This window comes from Cucumis melo, chromosome 1, assembly GCF_025177605.1.
Source record: "Cucumis melo cultivar AY chromosome 1, USDA_Cmelo_AY_1.0, whole genome shotgun sequence".
Taxonomy (NCBI): domain Eukaryota; kingdom Viridiplantae; phylum Streptophyta; class Magnoliopsida; order Cucurbitales; family Cucurbitaceae; genus Cucumis; species Cucumis melo.
Genome location: NC_066857.1, coordinates 4,876,848 through 4,901,038, shown reverse-complemented (window position 1 = coordinate 4,901,038; position 24,191 = coordinate 4,876,848). Strand labels below are relative to the sequence as shown.

The following is a 24,191-nucleotide window of genomic DNA, read 5'->3' as shown; positions in this document are numbered from 1 at the left end:
TCCAGTCAGACGTAGTGGGTTGGGTCCATAACTCCAGTCAGCTTTCGACCCGTAAGTGTGTATTCAATCCACGATTTAGTAAAATCGTGTACTCAATACACAACTTCGCTACTCTATTTTTATGGATAGAAAAAATTCCCTAGATTAGGAAGAAATTAAGGACAACTTGAGGTTCTTTTTCATTTGACAGCAGAGCCTCCCCCACACCATGTTATTTTTGTACATAATATATACATTTAATATTTTCTTTTATAATAATTGTTGTTATATGTTGTAATTTATTTTTGATGTCTTTCCTTTATTTTTCTAAAAGAAAATAACTTACTTGTTAATAGTGTAAAAAAAAGCACGTTATATTTTTACTCGTACATATTTCACTTCTAGAAATTTGACTTTTAAAGTTGGTTGAAAAAGGCTAAATATAGATATACAATGTTGACTTTTAAAAAATTTTGATTTTTAATATTTTTGTTTTAAATCAACATTAAAAATAAAGCTACAATGTTTGTTTAAAATCGATATTAAAAGTAACAATAAAATCATATTTGTGGGGGGTAAAAAACGAAGTTAAAAACAATATTTTTTATTTTCATTCCTCTATTAATAGAATTAAAATTAAGGGAAAAAAAAAGGAAATACATAATTTAATGATATCATTCAAATTAAAAGTGAACTGAAATGGCAACCCCACCTAGGTTGACCGGAGATTCCAATATCTAAGATTATCGATGGGCAACTTGGATAAGTTTGTGTTGAAATTTTGATACGATGAGACAATACAGCGCTACTAGAAAAAATGCTTTTTTAACGGTCGTAGTTTTAATTTTTTAACGAAAAAACGTTAAAAATGATTTGAAAGATAAATCGTCAAGAATTTTTATGAAAAGGCGGATGTAAGCAAATTTTTAGATTTTTTTACGTTTTCTAAACGTCAAGTAATATAAACGTAAAGTAATATGTACTTTTTCTTGACGTTTTTAAAAGTTAAGGATTATCTATTAAATTCTTGATATTTTTAAATCGTCAAGAATATTTAAAATGTTAATGTTTAGTTGAATTCTTGGCAATCTAATGGAATTATTTATATTGGTCTTGTAAATGATTTGTAATATTTATATATATCTAAAGTTTTGAAAATGATATGGTGAAATGTTTTTTATATTTATATATGTTCGAGTTTTGAAACTATATTTGATGAATATTGTTGTTTATATGTATTTATGGAACAATTGTTGGATCATCATGTAGGACAATGGGAGCATAATATAGGAACAAAAATATAATTGAATTACAATTTTTTTAAAAAATCTAAAAATGCTTGATGGTTTTAAAATGTCATAAACAAGTGCATTTTTTACGGTTTTAAACTGTCATGAACACTTATACTCTTGATGGTTTTAGACTGTCATAAAATTTTGTATACTTGACGTTTATAGAACATCAAATTTCACTATTCTTGACGATTTTATCAACCGTCAAGAACTTCAACTTTCTTGACACTGGCTTCAATGGCAGATTTAAAACCGTCAAGAATAATAATTTTTGACAGTTTAAAAACGTCAAAAATAATAATTCTTGACAGCTTAAAAACGTCAAAAGAGTTTATTTTTGTAGTAGTGCAGTATATGAGTTTTAGGTAATCAATATGTTTTTAATGGTTTCTATAAGTGTTTGCATAGTTATTCACGAGAACATATACATTGTTATTAATTTTATAGGAATTGTCTATATGGATGTGAAGGGATTGTTTCTATGAGATTTTTAAAGGCAAAATCTCTAAAACATTCGTGGAATAGATGAAGTTCAAACTCAAAACAATTATAAGAACTAACATTGTCTTTCTTATGCAACACTTTTGTATATTTTTCTTAGTTTTCTTGTAAGGTTTCAAATTCATTGATTAACCAAGTAAACTTAATTATAATGACGAAGGTGAATGTTCGTTCAAAGTTTGACTATACTTATTATGATGCATGTTTTTTGGGATTACAAAAACAATGAACACTTTTCACTTAATTTTATCTTAAAACTCTTAGCGCTTCTGATTTGTGTGTGTGGGGGAGGGGTGGAATATAAACGATATGTAACTATTAGTGTATAACCGGATCCTTTTAATTCCATGACTTGTATTGTTTTATGAAAACATATATATGCATTTTTAAAATCGAACAAACTTGAATAAGGGATATAACTATTCGATTAATGACTTTGAACATTGGTCTCTAAATATGTTTCTTTCTTCAAATTGGTTTTTCACCTTTATCATAATAAGCAAATTTCTCTCTCATGAAACTTTTTTTTGTGCTTTTTATTAAGTTGTTAAAATTAAAAAACTTTTTCAACAAAGTTGAGATGTTGGTTGGATGTTGTGGGTAGGTGTTGCTTGATTATTCTATAAGAGAAATGTAAACGACCTATCGTATGAATTCTTGAAATTTAGGCATTAAAGTGAGTAAATTAAATTGTTTAAAGGATAATGTAATTTTGTTGGACTTAAATTCTCTCTGATATACACATTGTACTGCGTTTCTAATTTTATGTGATGTATAGAAAACAGTGTACAAAAAATTGGAAAAATATTTGTGCAGTTGAATGGTCGAACAAACGTTAAGACGTATGTGATGCACGCATTAAGCGTTTACAACCTTGCATTGAAGTTACACAATAAAATTTCTTAAAGGTGAATTTGTAATATTTCAATATATCTCTTAGTTGACTGTTCCTATTTTCTACCAAGAGCATCTTAAGTTCATTACGTATTTTCTGTTTTGTTGGTCCCATACATATTACAGGTTTCCATAAAAAGAAAAAATGAAACAATTTAGTCAATATATATATAAATATCAATAAGTAGTGCCTGCACCAAAACAATTTCAGTTTCTTTATTAAATTAAACATCAAATACACTGTATTTTTCTCTCATTTGTTGCACATCAATGAATTAACAAAGCTTACTTTCCTATCCACCATTTGTGAACAAATTCATCACGATTAGCAGGATTATTTTTCAAATAAATTCCACCATCTTTAGCAACCCAAATACAAGTTCCTTCAGGCCCACACCTATCACGAAGCCAAGTGTTAGTCCATGATTCGGGCCAAAAGCTTTCAAAAGAGACGTACGCATCTGACTTCTCCAATGTACACCAAAACAAGGTTGTTCCCCAAAAGTTTTCCTTAAAGCTCCATTTGTAAATATCTCCACGTTTAACCAAGTGATGATTTCCCAAATCATCGTTCTTGGATCGACAATGCACATTCAAATCGAGGTGACTGAGCTCATTTACGATCGAAACTGACCAACTGGGGACTTGAGCCCCGACCAAAGCTGCCGTGGCAAGCCACAAAACCACCACATTTCTCATCATCATTTTCTTTTTAACCATGGACACTTGGTGTATTTATATTATATATATTTCTTTGTTGCTATTGATGTTTTGGCATGTATATATGTGGGATTAAATATACATGCTTATAGCACAGGCAACAAATTGAAAAAATTGAATGTTAGGATTTTAATTAAAAAAAAAAAAAAGAACGTTAATCTCCTACCAAATTTTGTGTTGTGCATAATATAAATTTTCCTCTACAGTTAGGAAATGTTATCAATGCATTGATAACGTTATCTGTTATGAAGTTATTAAGTACTCAAGTATTTTAATTCAGATAACATTTTATTAATATTTTCACACGTTAATTATATTGTGTCTGTATGGAAAGTATATAACTTCACCTTAAATTGTGTAAAAAACACTTGAGCATAAAACAATTAACACGAACTTGTTAACATAGGGATCATTTGAGGTTCTTTCTTGATTGTAGTACATAGGTACATGGGTAGTGTAATATGGTGAGATTTTTTTTTTTTAAATTTATAGGAAAATATTTACAAATATTTCAATTTTTCACATTCTCATAGTAAACCCTAATAAACATCTATTGAAAACAATTTTAATATTAGAGTCTATTAGCATCTATTAGTAATAATAATAGTAGTCTATCAGCGTCTATAAGATATTTTACTATATTTGTAAATATTTTAATTCAATTTTATATATATATATATATATGAAAACATCCCATTTTTTTTTAAGAAACGGTAATATTAGTATATTTTTTAATAAGTTTTATTTAATTTTTGGATAAGTTTTATGTAAATAAGGTAATAATATCTATCCAATTTCTGCAGTTTTATCTACTCATTGAGAAAGAAAGTTATATCATACATCAGGCAAAATCAGGGAAAAGATTAATTTTTCTTTTTTTTTAAAAAGAAATAAAACCATACCATTTCATTTCTTCACTGCCTTGCCTTTTGTGCTATATAAGTATGCATATTTATTCACACATATATGCATGTCCAACATCGACTATAACAAGGAAAGATCTGTAAAAAGAAAAAAAGAAAAAAAGAAAAAAACTATGGTCAAATAGGAAAATGATGATGAGAAATGTGGTTGTTTTGTGGCTCCTGATGGCGACTTGGGTGGCCGAAGCTCAAATTTCGAAGGATGTGGTAATAAGGGTACCGCCGGTGAGGTATTTCATTCATGTTGCAAATGATCTAACCAACCAAGATATGTTTGTGCATTGTCAGTCCAAGGACGATGATTTGAGAATTCAACATTTGGTCCATCGTGGAGATGAATTTCGATGGAACTTTAAGGAGAACTTTTGGAAAACAACTTTGTTTTGGTGCAGATTGGAGAAGTCAGATGCATATGTCTCTTTTAATGTCTTTTGGCCTGAGAGTAAGCACCACTGGCTTCGTGATCGATGTGGGAGTCAAGGAGTTTGTATTTGGTCTGCTAAAGATGATGGAATTTACTTGAGAAACCTACCCGCTCAAAATGAAGAATTTGTTCACAAATGGATCATTATTTGATAAATAAATTAAGAAGTATATGCAACAAAATGGGAAGTAATATACCTCCATTTTTTGTTTGATTAAATAAAGAAATTTAAATTGTGGTTGAGGTACAAAATTGAAGATGATAGGACATTTTAGTGTTAAACATAGTATTAGTTTTTGTTTGCAATGTTTTTTAAATATTGCAAAATAAACTAAAATATTTATAAATATATCAAAATATCAATGATCAATTTTTAAAGACAATTTTTAAAGACAAGGATGTGTTGACATCATTATCATTGCATATAGAAGAAAAAATATATAAAAGTTGTTATATGAATAATAAAAATTTTAAAATTGTACTATGATTATTTTGAAATATAGAAAAATAAATCAAAATATTTATAAATATAGAAAATATCATTGTTAGATGTTGAAAGATAATGATAAACTACTATCATCTATCATTTATAGATGTTGATATATACTGTTTATTAATCTCAATTTATGTCTATTATTGATAGACTATAAAATTTTACTATGTTTGTTAATCACTTAATTGTCGTGATTAATAAAATAACGATTCATATATATATATATAATATATATATATATATAAGAAATATTGATAGTAGAGTATGTTGAAGCGTTCTTTGTCTAAAAGAATATCTTTTAATTAAATGATTTATTTATAAGAGAAGATATTCAATGAATATTTGATTCTCCTATATTTTGGGAATCTCTCTAATTATCTTTAAGAATATAATAAGTTCGTATTCTTTAGGGATCTTATTAAAGATACAAGTTTTATACATATCTGGATATATATGTATATATATGAGTTTTGAAGACTGGTGGGTTTACGCAAAAAAAGAGAGAAAAGTTTCGTTGCTGATGCAAGAAGTAACTTCTGGTTTATCATTGAAGCGGCCGTAACAAAAGGTAGCTTGATCTTATGACTTGTGAAGCAACATGATTACCTAAAATTGAGTTTGCAGATGAGTAATATACATAATGAATCTGTGGTTAGTTTGATTCATAGTTGATTCACGTATATGTTCAAGGGGAGCGTGGCTGTCAGACACTGTTGACGGGAGTCATCTTTATTTCAGGGGGAGCCTAGAGTATGATGTTAATACACATGTCATATAGTTATAGTATTGAGAAGTACACATAAGCTATATTGATGTTTTGGTGTTTATGGTGAATATTAATAAAATTACTTATATGAGCTGTCCGCAGCTCCCCAGATGTAGGCAATATTGGCCGAACTGGGTTATCAAAGTCTCATGTGTTAATCTACTCTGTTGTCTCACAAGTTATTACTAACATTATTAGCTGCTGTCTTAACTGAAGGGTCCTTGATTATTCTTTACTGTTTCATTTGATATCATAGCGGGTTGAGAGATCATGGAGATAATCAGAGAAGGACCATCTGCATCACGTCCTCCTGTTTTAGATGGTAAAAACTACTCATATTGGAAACCTCGGATGATCTTCTTCATTAAGACGTTAGATGGAAAAGCTTGGAGAGCTCTTGTGGCGGGTTATGATCCTCCATGATTACCGTGAATGGTGTTTCGGTTCCAAAATCTGAAGTTGATTGGATCGATGCTGAAGAGCAAGTTTCTATTGAAAATGCCAGAGCACTTAACGCGATAGTTAATAGTGTTGACCTGAACGTTTTCAAGTTAATAAATTCTTGCACTACAGTCAAAGAAGCCTGGAAAACCTTAGAGGTGGCGTATGAAGGTACTTTCAAAGTAATGATCTCAAGGTTACAGTTAATAATGTCTAAGTTTGAGTCGTTAAGAATGACCGAGGATGAATCAGTGTCTGATTACAATAAGAGAGTACTTGAAATCGCAAATGAATCCTTGTTGCTCGGTGAAAAGTTACCTGACTCTAAAATAGTGCGGAAAGTACTTCGACCCTTGTCTAATTAATAAAATTACTCATCTGAGCTGTGCGCAGCTCCCAGATATAGACAATATTGGCCGAACTGGGTTATCAAAGTCTCATGTGTTAATCTACTCTACTGTCTCACAAGTTATTACTAACATTATTAGTTGCAGTCTTAACTGAAGGGTCCTTGATTATTCTATATGATAGTGTACAAAAAAACCTAAAAAATTATTATCATTTAGACCGTTTAGATCGGGATAGCCAAATCTAAATGATCGTATAAAGAAAAATAAACGATCGTGTACCAAATCTTAAACAAAAAATGTTTCGATTTTGCTACCCAAATCTAAATGATCAAATCTAATCGATTGTGTAACTAAATCTAAATGATCTTGTAACCAAATTAACGATCATATATAGACAATTTAAAAAATGAATCGTTTAGATTTGGGAACAATCAAATCTAAACGCTAGTGTAACTAAATCTAAACGATCAAATCTAAACGATCGTGTAAATAAATCTAAACGATTGTGTAACCAAATTTAATGATCAACAATTTTAAAAATAAATCATTTAGATTTTGCTATCAAAATCTAATAGACCAAATCTAAACGATTGTGTACCAAACAATAGCCAAATATAAATGATCGTATACCAAATATATTACGCGCGTTGTCGACGACATGGTTGACGAGACATTTTTGGTATTTTCCATGGTGGACCTATGGACTTTTTTTGTTTTCGAAATTATTTTATACAGTGTAAATATTTTGCAACTTTGTTATATTTTTTAAAAAACTCGTATTTTAAATATGTCGAAGATTTTGTCTAAAAGAAAATATGAGATTATTTTTTAAATATAAGACAATCAAAAGATAAAAATATTTCCCTTTATTTTAGGAATCTTCCAAAATATTTTTGTGAAAATAGGAAATATATATAAGTCATTTATATAAGTCATTTATATATATATATATATCTAAAGGTGTTTTTTCGTCGTGCAGACTCACAAAACAAACGAAGAAAATATATACTTGAAGGTCGACAAAATACACTTTGCTTGTTTGTCGAAGCTGGAGGTACGAATCAGTAGTAGAAGCAGCAAGTACGAAAAGGTAGTGCGATCTTATGACTAAAGGTTTTGGATGTTGATCTAAGTTGGATTATATGATAAGTAATAATAAGGACGAAGAAGTGATTTGAGTGATCACAGCATAAACTTCAGTAGAGTATGAAGACAACGTCCGAAAAATTCTCTCATGCATTTAGAGGGAGCCTGAAGTTAGACAACATTAAGAAGGATGACACATGCATTCAAGGGGAGCTTGATGTCTGAAGCTATTAAACATGTTAAATAGTGAAGGAACTTCTAAAGTCAACATATTCATATTACAGCTGATAACATCAAAATTTGAAGCTTTAAAAATGTTTGAAGATGAATCAGTTTTAGAGTACAATGAGAGAGTTATGGAGATTGCTAATGCTAATAAATCACTGTTGCTTGGTGAAAAAATTCCTGATTCTAAGATTGTGCGGAAGGTGCTACGGTCTCTACCTAGGAAATTTGACATGAAGGTCACTGCCATAGACGAAGCACACAATAATACTACATTAAAAATTGACGAGTTATTTGGGTCTCTACTTACGTTTGAAATGGCTATAATGGCATGAATGCTTTCACAACATGTATTACAGAAATCGATTTTAGAGACGAAAGTGAATGTTCCAAAGAAAATTGTGATGAAGAACTGACCTTTGAGGAACTTAAAGTGCTGTGGAAGGAAGATTCTGAAGTCAGAGCAATACAAAAAGAAAGAATTCAAGACCTATGGAAGAAAATGAACGATTAATGTCTGTCTTATCATCTCTAAAGCTGAAACTGAAAGAAGTTCAGAATGACCACGATCAGACGATAAAATCTGTGAAAATGTTAAATTCAGGAACTGAAAACTTAGACTTAATACTAAATTCAAGACATAACAGTTCAAGTAAATAAGATCTTGGTTTTGATGCTTCAGTACGAAGTATTAAACCTACAACTGAAATAAAGTTTGTTCTTGCTTTGGTAAAAGAAGAAACTGAAACATTTCCTATAACGACAGTTGTTAGTCCAACTAAAACTATAAGATGGATTTGTTATTACTGTGGTAAAAAAGGTCATATCAGACATTTTTGTTTTAAACTACAAAGAGACAAAATGTGTCAACGGGAGGTAGAGTATGGCAGTCTAAAGCATAAATTAACTTTCAAAAATTGGAACAGAGGAAAAAGAAGTCGTATGGTATGGAGAGTTAAACTGTCTGAACACTACAATATTGCCTTTACAATTGCTCAAGCTACGAATGATGCCTGGTACTTTGATAGTGGATGTTCTAGACATATGACGGGAAACAAGTCGTTTTTCTCTGAGTTGAAGGAATGTGCCTCAAGTCATGTTACATTTGAAAATGGTGCAAGTGGAAGAATCATAGCTAAAGAAAACATTGATAAAAATAATCTACATTGTCTAAATGTTGTTAGATATGTTGATGGATTGAAAGCAAATCTGATCAGTGTGAGCCAGCTATGCGATCAAGGTTACAGTGTGAATTTTAGCAAAGCCAGCGGTGCTGTAGTTGACAAAGATAATCATGTATTTATGGGTGGTAGTCGACAGGCAGATAATTGTTACCATTGGTCTCTAAATAACTCTGATATATGTCACTCAACTAAAGAAGATCAAACTTGGTTGTGGCATAGAAATGGGGCATATTAGCTTAAGAAGCATAGATAAAGCTATAAAAAAATGAGGTTGTGGTAGGTATTCCAAATTCTTCTGTGGAGATTGTCTAATTGGAAAGCAAACCAAAGTGTCTCCGAAAAGTCTAAAAGAATGTTCCGCAAATAGAATTCTTGAACTACTACATCTGGATCTTATGGGGTCGATGCAAATTGAAAGTCTTGGAGGAAAGAAGTATGTATTTGTTGCTGTGGATGATTTTTCCAGATTTACTTAGGTTCAGTTCTTAAAAGGTAAATCTGATACTCCTAAAAGTTGTATCAACCTTTGCTTGAATTTGCAACGTGAAAAAGGCAAAAAAAAAAATTATTAGGATCAGAAGTGATCATGGTAAGGAGTTTGAAAATGAAGATCTAAATAACTTCTGTGAGTTGGAAGGAATACATCATGAATTTTCTGCTCCTATAACTCCTCAGAAAAATGGAGTAGTTGAAAGAAAAAACAGAACTATGCAAGAAATGGCTCGAGTCATGATACATGCCAAAGGTCTGCCTTTAAACTTTTGGGTAGAAGTCGTTAACATAACCTGTCACATTGACAATAAAGTTACGACTCGATCTGGAACTACTGTCACTTTATATGAACTATGGAAGGGAAGAAAGCCTAATGTGAAGTATTTTCATGTCTTTAGAAGTACTTGTTATATTCTTGCTGACAGATAATATCATCGAAAGTGGGATGCGAAATCAGAAGAAGGAATCTTTCTTGGATATTCTCAGAATAGTTGAGCTTATAGAGTATTTAATAATAGATTTGGAATAGTTATGGAAATAATCAACGTTGAGATAAATGATCTTGAACCTACTGCCAAACGAACTATTGATGAGGATGATGAAGCACCAAATGTACCTGTTGTTTCTTCTACTGTTCCTACTGAAGCACCTAAAGTTGATATTCAGGCAGATAGTGCTGATAAAAACTCAAAATCATCATGTAAGGATGTTACAGCTAATAACACTGAACTTATTCCATCAGCTCATGTGAGAAACGATGATCTATCAAGCTCGATAATTGGTAATCCTTCAGTTGAAATTACAACTAGAAAGAAGGAGAAAGTAGATTGTTCTAAAATGATCACTGATTTATGTTATACGTCTACCATTGAACCCTCGACTGTTGATATTGCTCTCAAGGATGAATATTGGATAAATGCAATGCAAGAAGAACTACTTCAATTCAAGTGTAACAATGTGTGGACATTAGTTTCTAAACCTGAAGGAGCTAATATAATAGATACAAATTGGATTTTTAAAAATAAGACGGATGAAGCTAGGTATGTAACAAGGAATAAAGCTCGATTGGTAGCTCAGGGTTATGCTCAAGTCGAGGGAGTTGACTTTGATGAAACATTTGCACCAGTTGCCAGATTTGAAGCTATTTGCTTGTTGCTTGGAATATCATGTATCCTTAGGTTTAAATTATATCAAATGGATGTCAACAGTGCCTTCATGAATGATGATTTGAACGAAGAAGTCTATGTTGCACAACCTAAAGGATTTATTGATTCTGAATTTTCTCAGCATGTGTATAAGCTTAATAAAGCACTATATGGACTTAAGCAAGCTCTCAGAGCCTGGTACGAACGATTGACAATTTATTTGAGTTGTAAAGGATATTCCAGAGGCGGGACTGACAAGACATTATGTATTAACAGTACAAATGACAATTTAATTGTAGCATAAATTTATGTTAATGATATCATATTTAGAGGTTTTCCTCAATATCTTGTTAATAACTTCATTGATATCATGAAATCAGAATTTGAGATGAGTATGGTGGGAGAATTATCTTGTTTTCTCGGCCTACAAATCAAACAAAGAAGTGAGGGTATATTCATATCTCAAGAAAAGTATGCCAAGAACATAGTTAAAAAATTCAGGTTAGAGCAGTCTCGACACAAAAGGACTTCAGCTGCGACACATGTTAAAATTACCAAAGATACTAATGGTACAATAGTAAATCACAAGCTTTACAGAAGCATGATCGAAAATCTGTTATATCTAATTGCCAGTCGGCCTGACATTGCTTATCCTGTTGGGATATGTGCTCTTTTTCAGTCTGATCCTTGTACTTCACATTTTGAAGTTGTTCAAAGGATCCTCAAGTATGTCCATGGAACAAGTGATTTTGGAATTCTGTATTCCTATGATACGACTTCTATCTTAGTTGGATATTGTGATGCCGATTGGGCAAACATTTTTTATGACAGGAAAAGCACCACTTGAGGGTGTTTCTTTTTTGGAAATAATATTATCTCATGGCTCAGTAAGAAACAAAATTGTGTTTCCTTGTCTACTGCAAAAGTTGAGTATATTGCTGTAGGGAGTGCTTGTACCAAGTTAATTTAGATGAAAAATATGTTGCATGAGTATGGATTAACTTAAGATATTATGATCTTATATTGTGATAATATGATTGCTATTGATATATCAAAAAATCTGGTTCAACATAGTCGAACCAAGCATATTGATATAAGGCATCATTTTATTAGAGAGGTTATTGAAAGTAAGATTATTACACTGGAACATATTCACTCCAATTTGTAATTGGCAGATATCTTCACTAAGCCACTTGATGCGAGCACATTTGAGCATTTATGTGCTGGCCTAGGAGTGTGTCAAATTTAACTCTGTGAGCAACTAAAAAGATGGAGCCTTTTTACACGTTCGAGTATCTTTGTGGTGTCAGCGTCATATTAGGAATTAACGACTATCTTTACAGCGTTTAAGAAAGATTTTCTTGAAGTGTAAAATTTAAGTAAGGCTAATTGAAGATTATTTAAGCTGATCGCTTCGTTTTCAGATTTCTTTATATTTTTTTTAATTTCTCCTCTAAGTGTTGGAATTGGATGCAATATGGTGAAGACTCGAAATGGTTCTTTTGCGACGAAGCCTTTTGAAGAAGATCTTGAAGCTCGAATTTCATCGCTCTCTATGCATAATGTGAGGATGAGAGGTCGTCGGTTCAAAAGTACTCCACAACGGAGACCTTATCGCCTTTCGTTTGAAAAATCACAGGCGAATGTTTTGGTCAATCTTCATGAGCTTGTGTCGGAAAAAGTTGTTTATCGTGATACTGCGACAATTGCTAAGTATCCACCTGGTGCTCTTGAGGCTCATATGTCTAATATGGATTCCGATGATCTTGATGATGTTCCTTTAGCCCGGTTGTTGAAGAAGACTTCTGTTCCTGACGTTGCGGTTGAAAGGCCTATAGACCCTCCTGTATCTGATCATTTTCAGGAAAGCTCGTCAACTGAAGGTGTGTTGGTTCCTACCCCTGGTCTTCAGCATACTTTTACTCTTGAACCAGGTCCATCATTTTATTCCTCTCTAGTTCGGTCTCCTGCTCCAAACATTACTTCCTCTGGACTGAATAATGACCATGCATCTCAATCTGCTGATGAAATCGCAGCACCTGAGGGAGGGACTGATGTTCATAATAATGACGATGAGCTTGACCCTGTCATTCCTGAAGTTAATACTTGTGAGATCCCTATTGATGTTGATGTTGATAATACCTCGGCCGCTCCAACTGAGTCTCCTACATTTCCTGAGGAATCTCGACCTACAAAGAAGAAGTCGCAGTAGAATCAGCGAAATATTACTACCAAAACTGGTAGAAAAAAGATACCTCCTAACTTTCCATCTTTTCCAATTGATGGAATATCTTTTCACCTCGAGGAGAATGTTCAGTGTTGGAAGTTTGTTGTCCAGTGGAGATTAGCTAATGAGGTAAATGTCTCAGATAAACATCATTCCTGCTTGAGTATCATGAGTCTTACTGAAAGGGCAGGCTTATCCAAAACTATCTCGGATGTAGGACCATTTTATCCTCAGCTAATTAGGGAGTTTATAGTTAACTTACCAGCTGATTTTAATGATCCTAGTAGTCCAGACTTTCAGACTGTTCACATTAGAGGTTTTAAGTTCAAAATTTCTCCCGTTGTTATAAATGGTTTTCTGAGAAATAATATTGCTCATGATTGCTCTCCGACTGTTCCATCCAATTAAGTTTTGACATCTGTCTTATCTGGTAGGACATTATCTTCGTGGTCGGTGAATGGGATTCATGCAGTTGCTCTGAGTGTCAAATATGCTATATTGCATAAGATCAGCATTGCAAATTGGTTCCCTTCTTCTCATGCTTCCAGTATGTCTATGGCCTTGGGGACTTTCTTATATCAGATTTGTAACGATGAGGTGGTGGATAAGAGATTGTTCATTTATAATCAACTACTGCGGCATGTGGGAACGTTTGACATTAAAATTCATATTGCTTTACCACAGTTCTTCCCTGGTCTTCTTTTTCATTTGAATGCTGCGGTTTTGAGAGAGTCAGATGCTCCTGGACCAGACCCAAAGACTTTATCGCTCAGTTACGGGCTGTTTCAAGGGAGTCATGTGCTTGACATAGTTCGTGACATGCATCCCTCTTGAGGTCCTCGCATTTTCGACACAAACGATTGGGAGGAGGATGCTACTAGATTCTTCGTTGACTGAGAGTTAGCTTCCAGGATTGTTAATTTTCTCACTGTTGAGTATCGAGCTCTTTCTGCTTCCATAAATCTGTTGTCTGAACGTCGGTTGGAAGTCGACTCCCTAATTCGTCACTTGAAGATGTTTGCTCCTTCTACAAGTAGGGGGACCGTGATCATGAATAATATTTCTTTCTTATCCAAAGGGGAAGAAGTGGCAAGGTTAATTGTTGATTACTGAATGTGGGTGGTTTACTGATCAGAATGCTGTATCTTTGTTGTCTATTTATTTCAGAAGTTTCTCATGTAATTTTGTTTAATATTTTTGAAAGGATGCATGCTGTTTCTATAACTTATCTTCTGTTGTTTTAAAAGTTAATTACCTTTGAAATGCTGATTTGTTTGGTTATTGTTGCAAAGCTTATGGGTTACATATATTGTTTTGGGAAGACTAGTATGACGTGCTGATGTATCTACTCTAGCTAACTGATCCTTAAGATGGCACTGAAAAAGCATGACATTGAGCCAGGAAAGAAATATCTTCTTTTAGACAAAAGGGGGAGTTTGTTGAAGATTTTGTCTAAAAGAAAATATGAGATTATTTCTTTAAAATATAAGATAATCAAAAGATAAAAAGATCCCGTTTATTTTAGAAATCTTCCAAAATATCTTTGTAAAAATGGGAAATTTATATGTCATATATATATATATATATATTTAAAGGTGTTTTCTTGTCACACGGACCGACAACACAAACGAAGAAAATATATACAGTGTTGAAGGTCGACAAAATACACTTTGCCTATTTGCCGAAGTCGGAGGTACGAATCAGTAGTAGAAGCAGCAAGTACGAAAAGGTAGTGTGATCTTATGACTAAAGGTTTTGGATGTTGATCTAAGTTGATTTATATGATGAGTAATAATAAGGACAAAGAAGTGATTTGAGTGATCACAGCGGAAACTTCATTAGAGTATGAAAACAACGTTCGAAAGATTCACTAATGCATTCATGAGAGCCTAAAGTCAGACAACATCGAGAATGATGACTCATGCATTCAGGGGGAGCCTGATGTCTGAAGCTATTAAGCATGTTAAATAGTCATATAGTAGAAAAAAGTTCATGTCCTAATTCTATGTATTTTGACTGAAAGTGAATCTTAATAAAATTACTCATCTGGGCTGTGCGCAGCTCCCCAGACGTAGGCATCATTGGCTGAATTGGGTTACGAAAGTTTCTTGTGTCATTCTCGTTTGTTGTCCCTCTAAGTGATTCAAAAGTTACTAAAGTTTGTTGTGATGAAGTGGTAGAATTTAATTGGCCAAAATTTCTTACTCAAAAAATGTCCCTTTTTAAGATTCGTACACGTGCAAGAGTGAATGAATCTCATAAACGACAAGCTGAAAAAAAAAATATAAGTGATTCATTTTTTACTTTGACATGCATTAAAAATATCAAATTAATCAACCATGCATTTGAACGGAAGTGTGATTAATATGCTATTTGAAGTTTGGTTAATTTTGAATTTAATTCTCAATGTTTTGTTTTTTTCCTTTTATGAATTTAGTTGGGGACTACAATTGGAATATTGACAATTCATCAAACATGAGTTCAAGTCATTTTTTTAATATACATATTTTAAATCAAGAATGGAAAAGGAAAAGTTATTTACTTTTATTCTTTCTTTTCAATTTTTATTTTTATATATAATTTCTTTCATGGAGGCAATATTTCTAAAATTAACTTTTCTTTTTAATTTTTATTTTAAAAAATGGAGGCAATACAAATGGAGCTTTCTTTCTTTTTTAATTATTATATTTGTTTTTTAGTTTTTTTTTTAAGAATAGAAACATTGAAAGAAAGATTATGATTTGGAAGTTAATTTAAAACAAGTTAAATCTTAATATTGAACTTTTTAAAACTATGTAAAATCTTTAAATTCATACAAATTAATTTAACCAAGATATGGAGATTTACTTCAAATCTCAACAAATCAACCTACAATCTTAATTCAAATATCAACAAATTAACCTATAATCTTAACAATTTAATCAATTACACCCCTTCAGTCACATCCTTATAAATAGAAGGAAAACTAGTTTATACCGACCGGAGAAAAAAGGGGAAAAAAATCCACCATCGCATTGCTGCACTTTTCTTCGTCGATCTTCTCCGCACCGCCACATCACTCTCCGATGGTCGCACCCCCGGGTCGCCAATTGCACCACCATATGGAGAACTTTTTAATCTCACTCTTGATATTGATTTTTTTTTCAAATAAAGATGGGAAATCGGAGATGAAGATGGAGATGCAGATGAAAAGAAAGAAAAGAAAGGAAAGAAAGAAAAGAAACAGACCGAGGGAGAAGGTAGAAGAAAGAAAGAACAGAAAAGAAAGAAACAAGGGGAGAAAGAAGAAAAAAAAAAATAAAGAAGGATGAGGAAGAGAAAGAGAATAAAATAAAATAAAATAAGGGGAGGGCAGCGACTCTCTATCCTTAGGGTTTTAATTTCCTTTTCTTTTCTTTTCTGTCTTTTCTAAAAGAAAAGTTTTTGTTATTTTTTCTTTTTCTTTCTTTTTTCACGTTTTCCTTTTTTTTTTTTTTTCTTTTCTTTTACATTTGGGTTGTTTTCAATATTTGTAAAGAATATTTTTAAATTATTTTTTTCTTGTTTTTTTTTCTTAAAAGGAACTCTTTTCTTTTTTATTTTCTTTTTAATCTTAAATTTTTTATTGTTATTATTTTTTATTTAACCTCCTCTTTCATTCTTTTTATTTTTAAGTTTCTATATATATATATATATATATATATTTGTTCTAAAATGTGATTTTTTTTTTTTTGCATATTGTTTTAACACAACTTGACATTTTTTAACCCTTCACTTACTTTTTTATTTTTAGATTTAGTAGCTGTTAGTTTGTTAGGATTGCACCTTGCACCAACTTAAAGTTGTAACGCCCCATTTTTTATTATTATCAATGATTTTTTTTGTAAGCTATGTCTTCGAAGGTCTCATGCAAGCATATATGAAGTTATTATCTTCTCGACGTCTTTTCTTTGATTGTTGGCTTATTGGGTTTGTTCGTGATAGACGATACAACTCTATCATGACGCCCTATCGCTTCGGCTTCTTGGATTTGTTCATGATAGATGATGCAACTCTATCATGAAGCCTACTACTTCTTCAACATCTGGGGCTTGTTCATGATAGACGATGCAATTCTATCATGTCATCCTACTGCTTTGACTTTTTGGGTTTGTTCATGATAGATAATGCAACTTTATCGTAACGCCCACTACTTCTTTGACTTCTAAGGTTTGTTCATGATAGATGATGCAAATCTATCATGATGCCCTATAGCTTCTTTGACTTCTGAGGTTTGTCTATGATAGACGATGCAACTCTATCATGATGCCCGCTTCTTCTTCGTCTTCTAGGGTTTGTTCATGATAGACGATGCAACTCTATCATCACGCCATGTGACTTCTTTGGCTTCGAGAGTTTGTTCATGAAAGACAATGCAACTCTATCAAGACGTCCTGTTGCTTTGGCTTCTTAGGTTTTTTCGTGATAGATGATGCAACTCTATCATGATGCCCACTGCTTCAGCTACTTTGTTTTCACATATTCTTTGTTCCCAAGACCACGTCATCAGTACTAACTTCTGGTGATTTTTCTTTTCCAGAAGGATGGTTTACTTCATAGAACGAATCTCGTCTATAATCCGACACCTTGTAATACTTTCTGATAGAAATTAACCTAGAGAAGATGGACTTAGTTTCCTTGTGGAGAAGCCATAGGCTGGCCCTTTTGCAGATCATTGGCCACGCCTAGACAACAACTGGATTCTTCCCAGATTATCTGTGGAGATACATTTGTCTGAAAGAAAAAAAACGCATAGATCTTGCAGTCCTCTAGCTATAACGAGGCTCCTAATTCAAATAGAGCTCTCACTGTCGAACGTTGTCTAATTGAAGAACAAATACGCTGGGGCGCTATGACCAAGGTACTTAAAGAGTTCTGCTTTACTGACTGCTATTGGAAGTGGCTAGAGCTTGTAATTGGTTGAAATGTGCGACTTCTTTACAATGCTCTTTTATATGGCGCCATAACAACTTCTTTGTACACCTATGATCGTAATAGTGATGTAGTTCGAGCATTTTGTGAAGCTTGGTATCCTTCGACTAATACTCTTCACACTATGGCGGACGAGTTATCCATTCCTTTGTAGGACTTATGGTCCTTTAGGGGTCTTCCAATCGAGGGGGATTTCTATGAGAAAAGCATCCATTCCTTTAAAGAATTAACCTCCTCGCGAGATAAGATGAAGTGTCATCCGATGACATGTCACTATTTGTTCCAGGCGTATTACTCAATAGTTTGTACGTAGAGGAATGATCGCACGACATCTTCAAAGAATGACTCCTAAGTGACTATTAGCTTCTGAATTTCATTTTGGTACCTTGAGTCTAGAAGCTATGATAAGCCAACCATACAGAAGCAAAAGAAGGTGTCACGCTCCAAATCTACTTAAAACCCTGACGGTTCGAAGATCCAAGCTCAAGAATGGTTTTCTAGAGAGAACACGTTATTTACAGAACTTAGAATCAGGGACGATATGAAGGATGAAACGTAATTAGTTGCCTTCTTATCATGTTGGATGTTCCTCTTCGTATTTCTATAGAAAAGATCATTTCTTCATCCCAAAGTATTTAGGATTGCAAGCTTAATGGCTGCTGGAGCTATTGATAGTCTTGTAGTTCCAGTTTTGGTGAACATATATCACGGGCTAAGTTTGATAATCAAAGCCTCCAATCCGATAGGATGCATGGACTTTCACTTTCTCGTGCATTGCATCCATGGCTGGTTAGCCCATTATTTTGGCACGCATTATCCACTTCCTACAGAAGTTCGAGGTCTCAAGATGGCTAACGTTTCTAGTGAAGCCAGGTCTATTTATTTTAGAGAATACGAAGCGCGAGAACTAATCCATAATGGTGCAAGAATTCAGTGGCACGTTAGCCTTTAGAATCATAATAAACATGAACGCATGACTGATACCCATGATTCATCGTTCCTGCAGACTTCTTATTTCGTGAGTATGCTTTTCTGCTACTTGTAATCTCGCTGTGGGAATATTTGGATCATAACATCATATAGTCCATATCTATTTGGGCAACAATTTGGCTTTTACTAGGATATCCCTAATGATATAGGCGACATGTTACCTGCGATCACACTAGATAATATATTACATCGCTGGAGGATATGTAGGCGCAACACTTTATCTAAGTTATACTTGCCTGATAGTTCGTTAGAGCCTTGCAAGTACGTGACATAATGATTTAAAAAATTGGTGGTCCACGAGGCACGAGACATATTCTAAGGATAACAAACACCATTTGGTGAGCAGTGTCATTCCTCCCTCTTCACAACCCAAAATACCCAAGAATCGAGGGAGCGACCTGGGTGGTAAAAGAATTTGCTTGGTTGAGGCGATGGCTCCTACCCTCGAGGGGGAGGTGAATGAGCATGAAGATGAGAGCGATAGCAACAATTGTGATTGTCATTGGAAGAGACCTTTGAAGAGAGCGAATATATCAGGCGATGATCTTGGTGGAAGGGGTTCAAGTGCTGTGGGAGTCATTGATGTTCCACTACTGGTTTGCACCTTTTCCATTCTTAAATTTTTGATTTTTTTTTCATCTTCTTCATGAATGATTTATTATGTGTTTACTTCTATAGTCACCTTTAAACGATCATCTTGAAGGACTTATAGAGCTAGCAGTGATGAATCTTTTATAGGGCCTCATGTAGTAGATTCGGCCATTAAGGAGTTGGTACCTTAAAGGCACCCGTTGCTAAACTAGCTGAACGGTCTTTACACGCATCTGCTCTTATCAAGGAGATTCGTTGAGGCAAGATGAAAGTGAGGGAAAAGACATTGAGAGTTTTCCATCCAAAAGAGATGTTTGCCATAAAGTGCGTTTAGAGAAGTTCAGATCGACACATGCTCCTTTTAAGATTTCTGAGCCGCCTTTAGACACTTCTAAAGGATAGACAACAGATCACCCTAAGCCTTCTCAGTGGATTTGTGAAAAGGTGGTTTCAAACTTATTTCAGAACACAACCTTATGAATGTGGGAGAATATTCAAGACAAGATCATGTAGACCTTTTTTGAATATATCCCCCAAACTTAGGCCAGAAATAGCAACGGTTCTCTCAGGGATTGAGAAGATCCATGCAGATGGCTTGACTACTCTTGAAGAGTATCTGAATAATTACCTTAAGAGGGTAGACAATTTCAACGATGTACAATCTTCATATTTTGCACAGTTATTGTCAACAGATAAAGCTCGCCAATTAGATTAGAAGATATCTGCCATCAAGGAAGCCTTAACTTTGATAGACCAACTAAGAGGGGATGTCAAAGTAATTCAGGAGAGAGCTACGTAGTTAACTTTAGAAAAGAAGGAACTGGAGAGGAAACTTAAGAGCATAAATGCTCAATCGGAACAACTGTCGATCTTATCTTCTGAGAAAATAGAGGCTATAGACCAAAAGTTGGCAAGCTCTAGGATGAAGTGAACACCCTTGAAAGCACTCATGCTATTACTGAAAAAGCCATCGAGGCCCTAGCTATGGTTCGCAAGAGCATGAAAGCTGCACGTGAAGAATTCAAGAACTTCAAGTGGAAGCTTTGATTTTACCCCCCCTTTGCCCCATTTGCCTCCCATTTTCTTTTGTTACAGTCCTTATAAATGTAAAAGTTTTGTTTAATCATAATGAAATTTTTTTTATTCCAGTATGACTGCTCTTGAATTTAATTTTGCATTGCTCACATATGAAATGACAATGAAACATAATTTATTTTTTACATTTGACTGAAATTAAAGTGAATTTTAAGTTGCCTACATACCCTTTTTATAACATAGGGATCAAGTCATAACGTAGTTCAACGAAAATATGGTTTTTACATAACTAAATTAAGCATAAAACTTCTTAAGAAATTTTCCATTGATTGGGCCAATTTGTAATCCGTCTTGATCGATGATTTTGGATGCTCCTTTCGTAAATTGACGATGTAATATTTGTTTGATTTAGGTGTGAACTCATTCCCCGTATGCCTCGTTATGATAATAGGTCTTCTTACTACAAGCACTAAATCACCAACTTGAAATGACCGGGGCTTTACATGTTTGTCAAAAGCCTCAGACATTCGTGCTTGATAACATTCTAGTTCTTGTTGAGCTTCTAGTCTCTTTTTATCAAGTGCTTCTAACTCTTGAAGTCGTAATTTAACATCGTCTTCAGTAGTTAGCCCTTCTTTAATTACCATTCTCAAGGATGGAGTTTCTATTTCTAGTGGGAGTTCTGCTTCTACTCCGTAAACCAAAGAATAAGGTGTAACACCTATAGGAGTACAATGGACAGTTTAGTAGGCCCACAATGCTTCCCCAATATTTTCTTGCCAATCTCCTTTTGCCTTAGAGACCACCTTTTTCAGAAGATTGCAACAAAGTTTTATTGAATGCTTCTGCCAATCATTTGCTCTGGCGTTGTACATAGAAGACTTGTACTATTTAAAGTTAAACTTCTTACACAGCTTGTCCATCAGAGTGTTAGCAAATTGTCTTTCATTATTAGTCACTATGCATTGGGGAATACCATATATATACAATGTGTGTTCAAAAAAAAATTTAATGATGTTTTCCTTCTTTGCTTCTCTTAATGGTACGACTTTAGCCCATTCAGAAAAATAATCAGTTCATGCAAGGATGTAAGAATGCCCAGTTGAGGACTTAGGTGTGATAGGTCCAACCAGGTTGAGTGCCCAAGCTTTAAAAGGCCATGAACCTATTGTTGGATGAAGAGGCTTTGGTGAATGATGTATAAAATTTGCATGGAATTGACAAGCTTCACAATACTTCAGAAAATACATCAAGTTGTGGATCAAGGTGGGCCAATAGTAGGCCATTCTTTTCAACTGATGCTAGAGTTTTGGACCAAACTAGTAAGCACCATAGATACCTGAATATGCTTCTTCCAAGACCTTTGTCGATTTCTCTTTTTCTAAGCACTACTGAAAAAGACCTCAATATGAGTGTCGATAAAGCGTGTCATTATAATAAATAAATCGCAGGGCTCTTCTTCTTATCTCAGCTCGATTTCGAAGATCGGTAGGAAGTTTGTCATGCTCCAAATAGTTTATAATGGGCTGAAGCCAATATTCTTCATCAAATGCATACACAGATATTACATCAGCTTCTTCTTATTGATTTCAATTGAGGGCACGATCCACTTTTGGCAAAGGGAAATGTTTATTGATACGTCTTCTGAGACTATTAAAGTAGTGACCAAGTTTCCACTTTCTTACTTTTTGATCTCGATATATGCTCCAATGTTATATCATCGAATCTATCCATCAATCTTCTAGCATAAAGAAGTAAGGCTTCAAGTCTTGATGCTTTACCTCGTACTGATAAGAAAGCTGATTTATGATTAACTTTGAATCACCAAATATTTCTATGTACTTTATCCCAAATTCTGAAGCTATTTGTAGGCCAATGATTAGGGTTTGGTACTCAACAACATTATTTGAACACAACTCACCGAGTGTGAAGCTATATGACAACACGTGTTTCTTAGGTGAGATGAAGACAATACCGACAACAGCTCCACTTCTTTGTGCCACACCATCAAAGAACATGGTCCAAGGCTCCATGCTTTCAATAAACAATACTTCTTCATGAGGTAAGTCATCACATAATTTCCAATTTGATGGAACTGGATGATCAACCAAGAAATCTATCAATGCTTGGCCTTTTACTGCTTTTAGGGGGATATATACAATATCATATTATTGAAGTATAGTTGTCCATTTATCGAGGCCTCCAAAAATGACTGGCCTTGATAAGATATATTTGACAGGGTCAGCTTTTGCCACCAAATGTATAGTGAAGGCTTGCATTTAATGTCTCAGTTTATCAATTGCAAAGAAGAAGGCGAGACACATTTTCTCAATTGGAGAATAATTCAATTCAGCTCATGTCAGAGTTCTACTTAGTTAGTAAAATGCGCATTCCTTACCCATATCCTTTTCTTGTGCAAGTAATCCCCCAAGCGAAGCTTCTTAAGCCGCGATATACAATATCAATGGTTTTCCAACTAAAGGTGCACTCAAGACCTGGAGGTTAAGCAAATATTTCTTTATGCTATCAAATGCATTTTAGCATGACTCATCCTAATCAAAGACTGCATCCTTCCACATTAATCTTTGGAATGGTTGACATCGACCCGCAAGATTAGATATAAACCTTTTGATATAAGCCAAACGACCTTGTAATCGTCTCAACTCGTGTAGTTTATTCAAACTTGGCATCTTCTGGATAATATTAATTTTAGAGAGATTAACTTCAATTCCACGATGTCTCACTGTAAAGGCCAGAAACTTTCCTGAAGTCACTTCGAATGCATACTTAAGAGGGTTCATTATTAGTTGATATTTCCTAAGGCGATTGAGTACAAGCTTCAGGTCTTTCAGGTGATCACATTTCTTCTTGGACTTCACTACAAGATCGTCAACATAACATTCAATATGTTTATGTAGCATATCATCAAAGATCCTTATCATGAAAGTTCTTTTGCATAGCGCGCTGGTATGTGGCACCTGCATTTTTCAATTCAAAAGGCATTACCTTATAACAGTATATACCTCTTAAAGTTTGGAATGTTGTTTTCTCTTCATCATCTGGAGCTATTAAAATCTCATTATATCTTAATAACCCATCCATGAAAGATAAAGCGTCATGACCTATGGTTGCATTTATCATGATTTCTATGATAGGCAATGGAAAGTCATCTTTTGAGCATGCGTTATTAAGGTTGCAAAAATCGCACAAATACGTAGTTGGTCATTCTTCTTTCTTACTGGAACAATAATAGCTATCCACGTTGGGTACTTGACTTCATGAATAAATCATGCCTCAATGAGCTTATTTACCTTTTCCTCGATTTGATAAATGAGTTCGGGTCAGAATCATCGTTGGACTTGCTTGATTGGTCGATGCACTGGTTTGATTTCTAAGCGATGAACGGCCACCTTTGGATCGAGTCCAGAAATTTCCTTATATGACCATGCGAAGACATCTTTATATGCTTTAAGTAAGCTCACA

The 24,191-nt window shown here is 33.8% G+C and overlaps 2 protein-coding genes and 1 long non-coding RNA gene across 3 annotated transcripts; 1 reads left to right on the top strand and 2 right to left on the bottom strand.

The window, feature by feature from the left end:
* Positions 1 to 2,951: 2,951 nt before the first annotated feature.
* LOC103500548 (S-protein homolog 1-like) lies at positions 2,952 to 3,386 on the bottom strand. The gene has a single exon (XM_008463896.3). It carries the CDS (start codon positions 3,384 to 3,386, stop codon positions 2,952 to 2,954), a length of 435 nt encoding a protein of 144 aa, XP_008462118.1.
* A 1,088-nt stretch (positions 3,387 to 4,474) lies between these two features.
* Positions 4,475 to 4,885, top strand: LOC103500549 (S-protein homolog 1-like). The gene has a single exon (XM_008463897.3). The coding sequence runs from the start codon at positions 4,475 to 4,477 to the stop codon at positions 4,883 to 4,885; it is 411 nt and encodes a 136-aa protein (XP_008462119.3).
* A 10,069-nt stretch (positions 4,886 to 14,954) lies between these two features.
* On the bottom strand, positions 14,955 to 16,521 carry LOC103500473 (uncharacterized). Its single transcript, XR_540092.3, has 2 exons — positions 16,123 to 16,521; positions 14,955 to 15,412 (listed from the first exon to the last, which is right to left on the bottom strand). It is a non-coding gene; the product is annotated as an uncharacterized LOC103500473 (long non-coding RNA).
* Between the last annotated feature and the right edge of the window lie 7,670 nt (positions 16,522 to 24,191).

Excerpts from the sequence above, each read along its gene's own strand:
- LOC103500548 (XM_008463896.3), bottom strand. The coding sequence starts at position 3,386 with ATGGTTAAAAAGAAAATGATGATGAGAAATGTGGTGGTTTTGTGGCTT.
- LOC103500549 (XM_008463897.3), top strand. The coding sequence starts at position 4,475 with ATGGCGACTTGGGTGGCCGAAGCTCAAATTTCGAAGGATGTGGTAATA.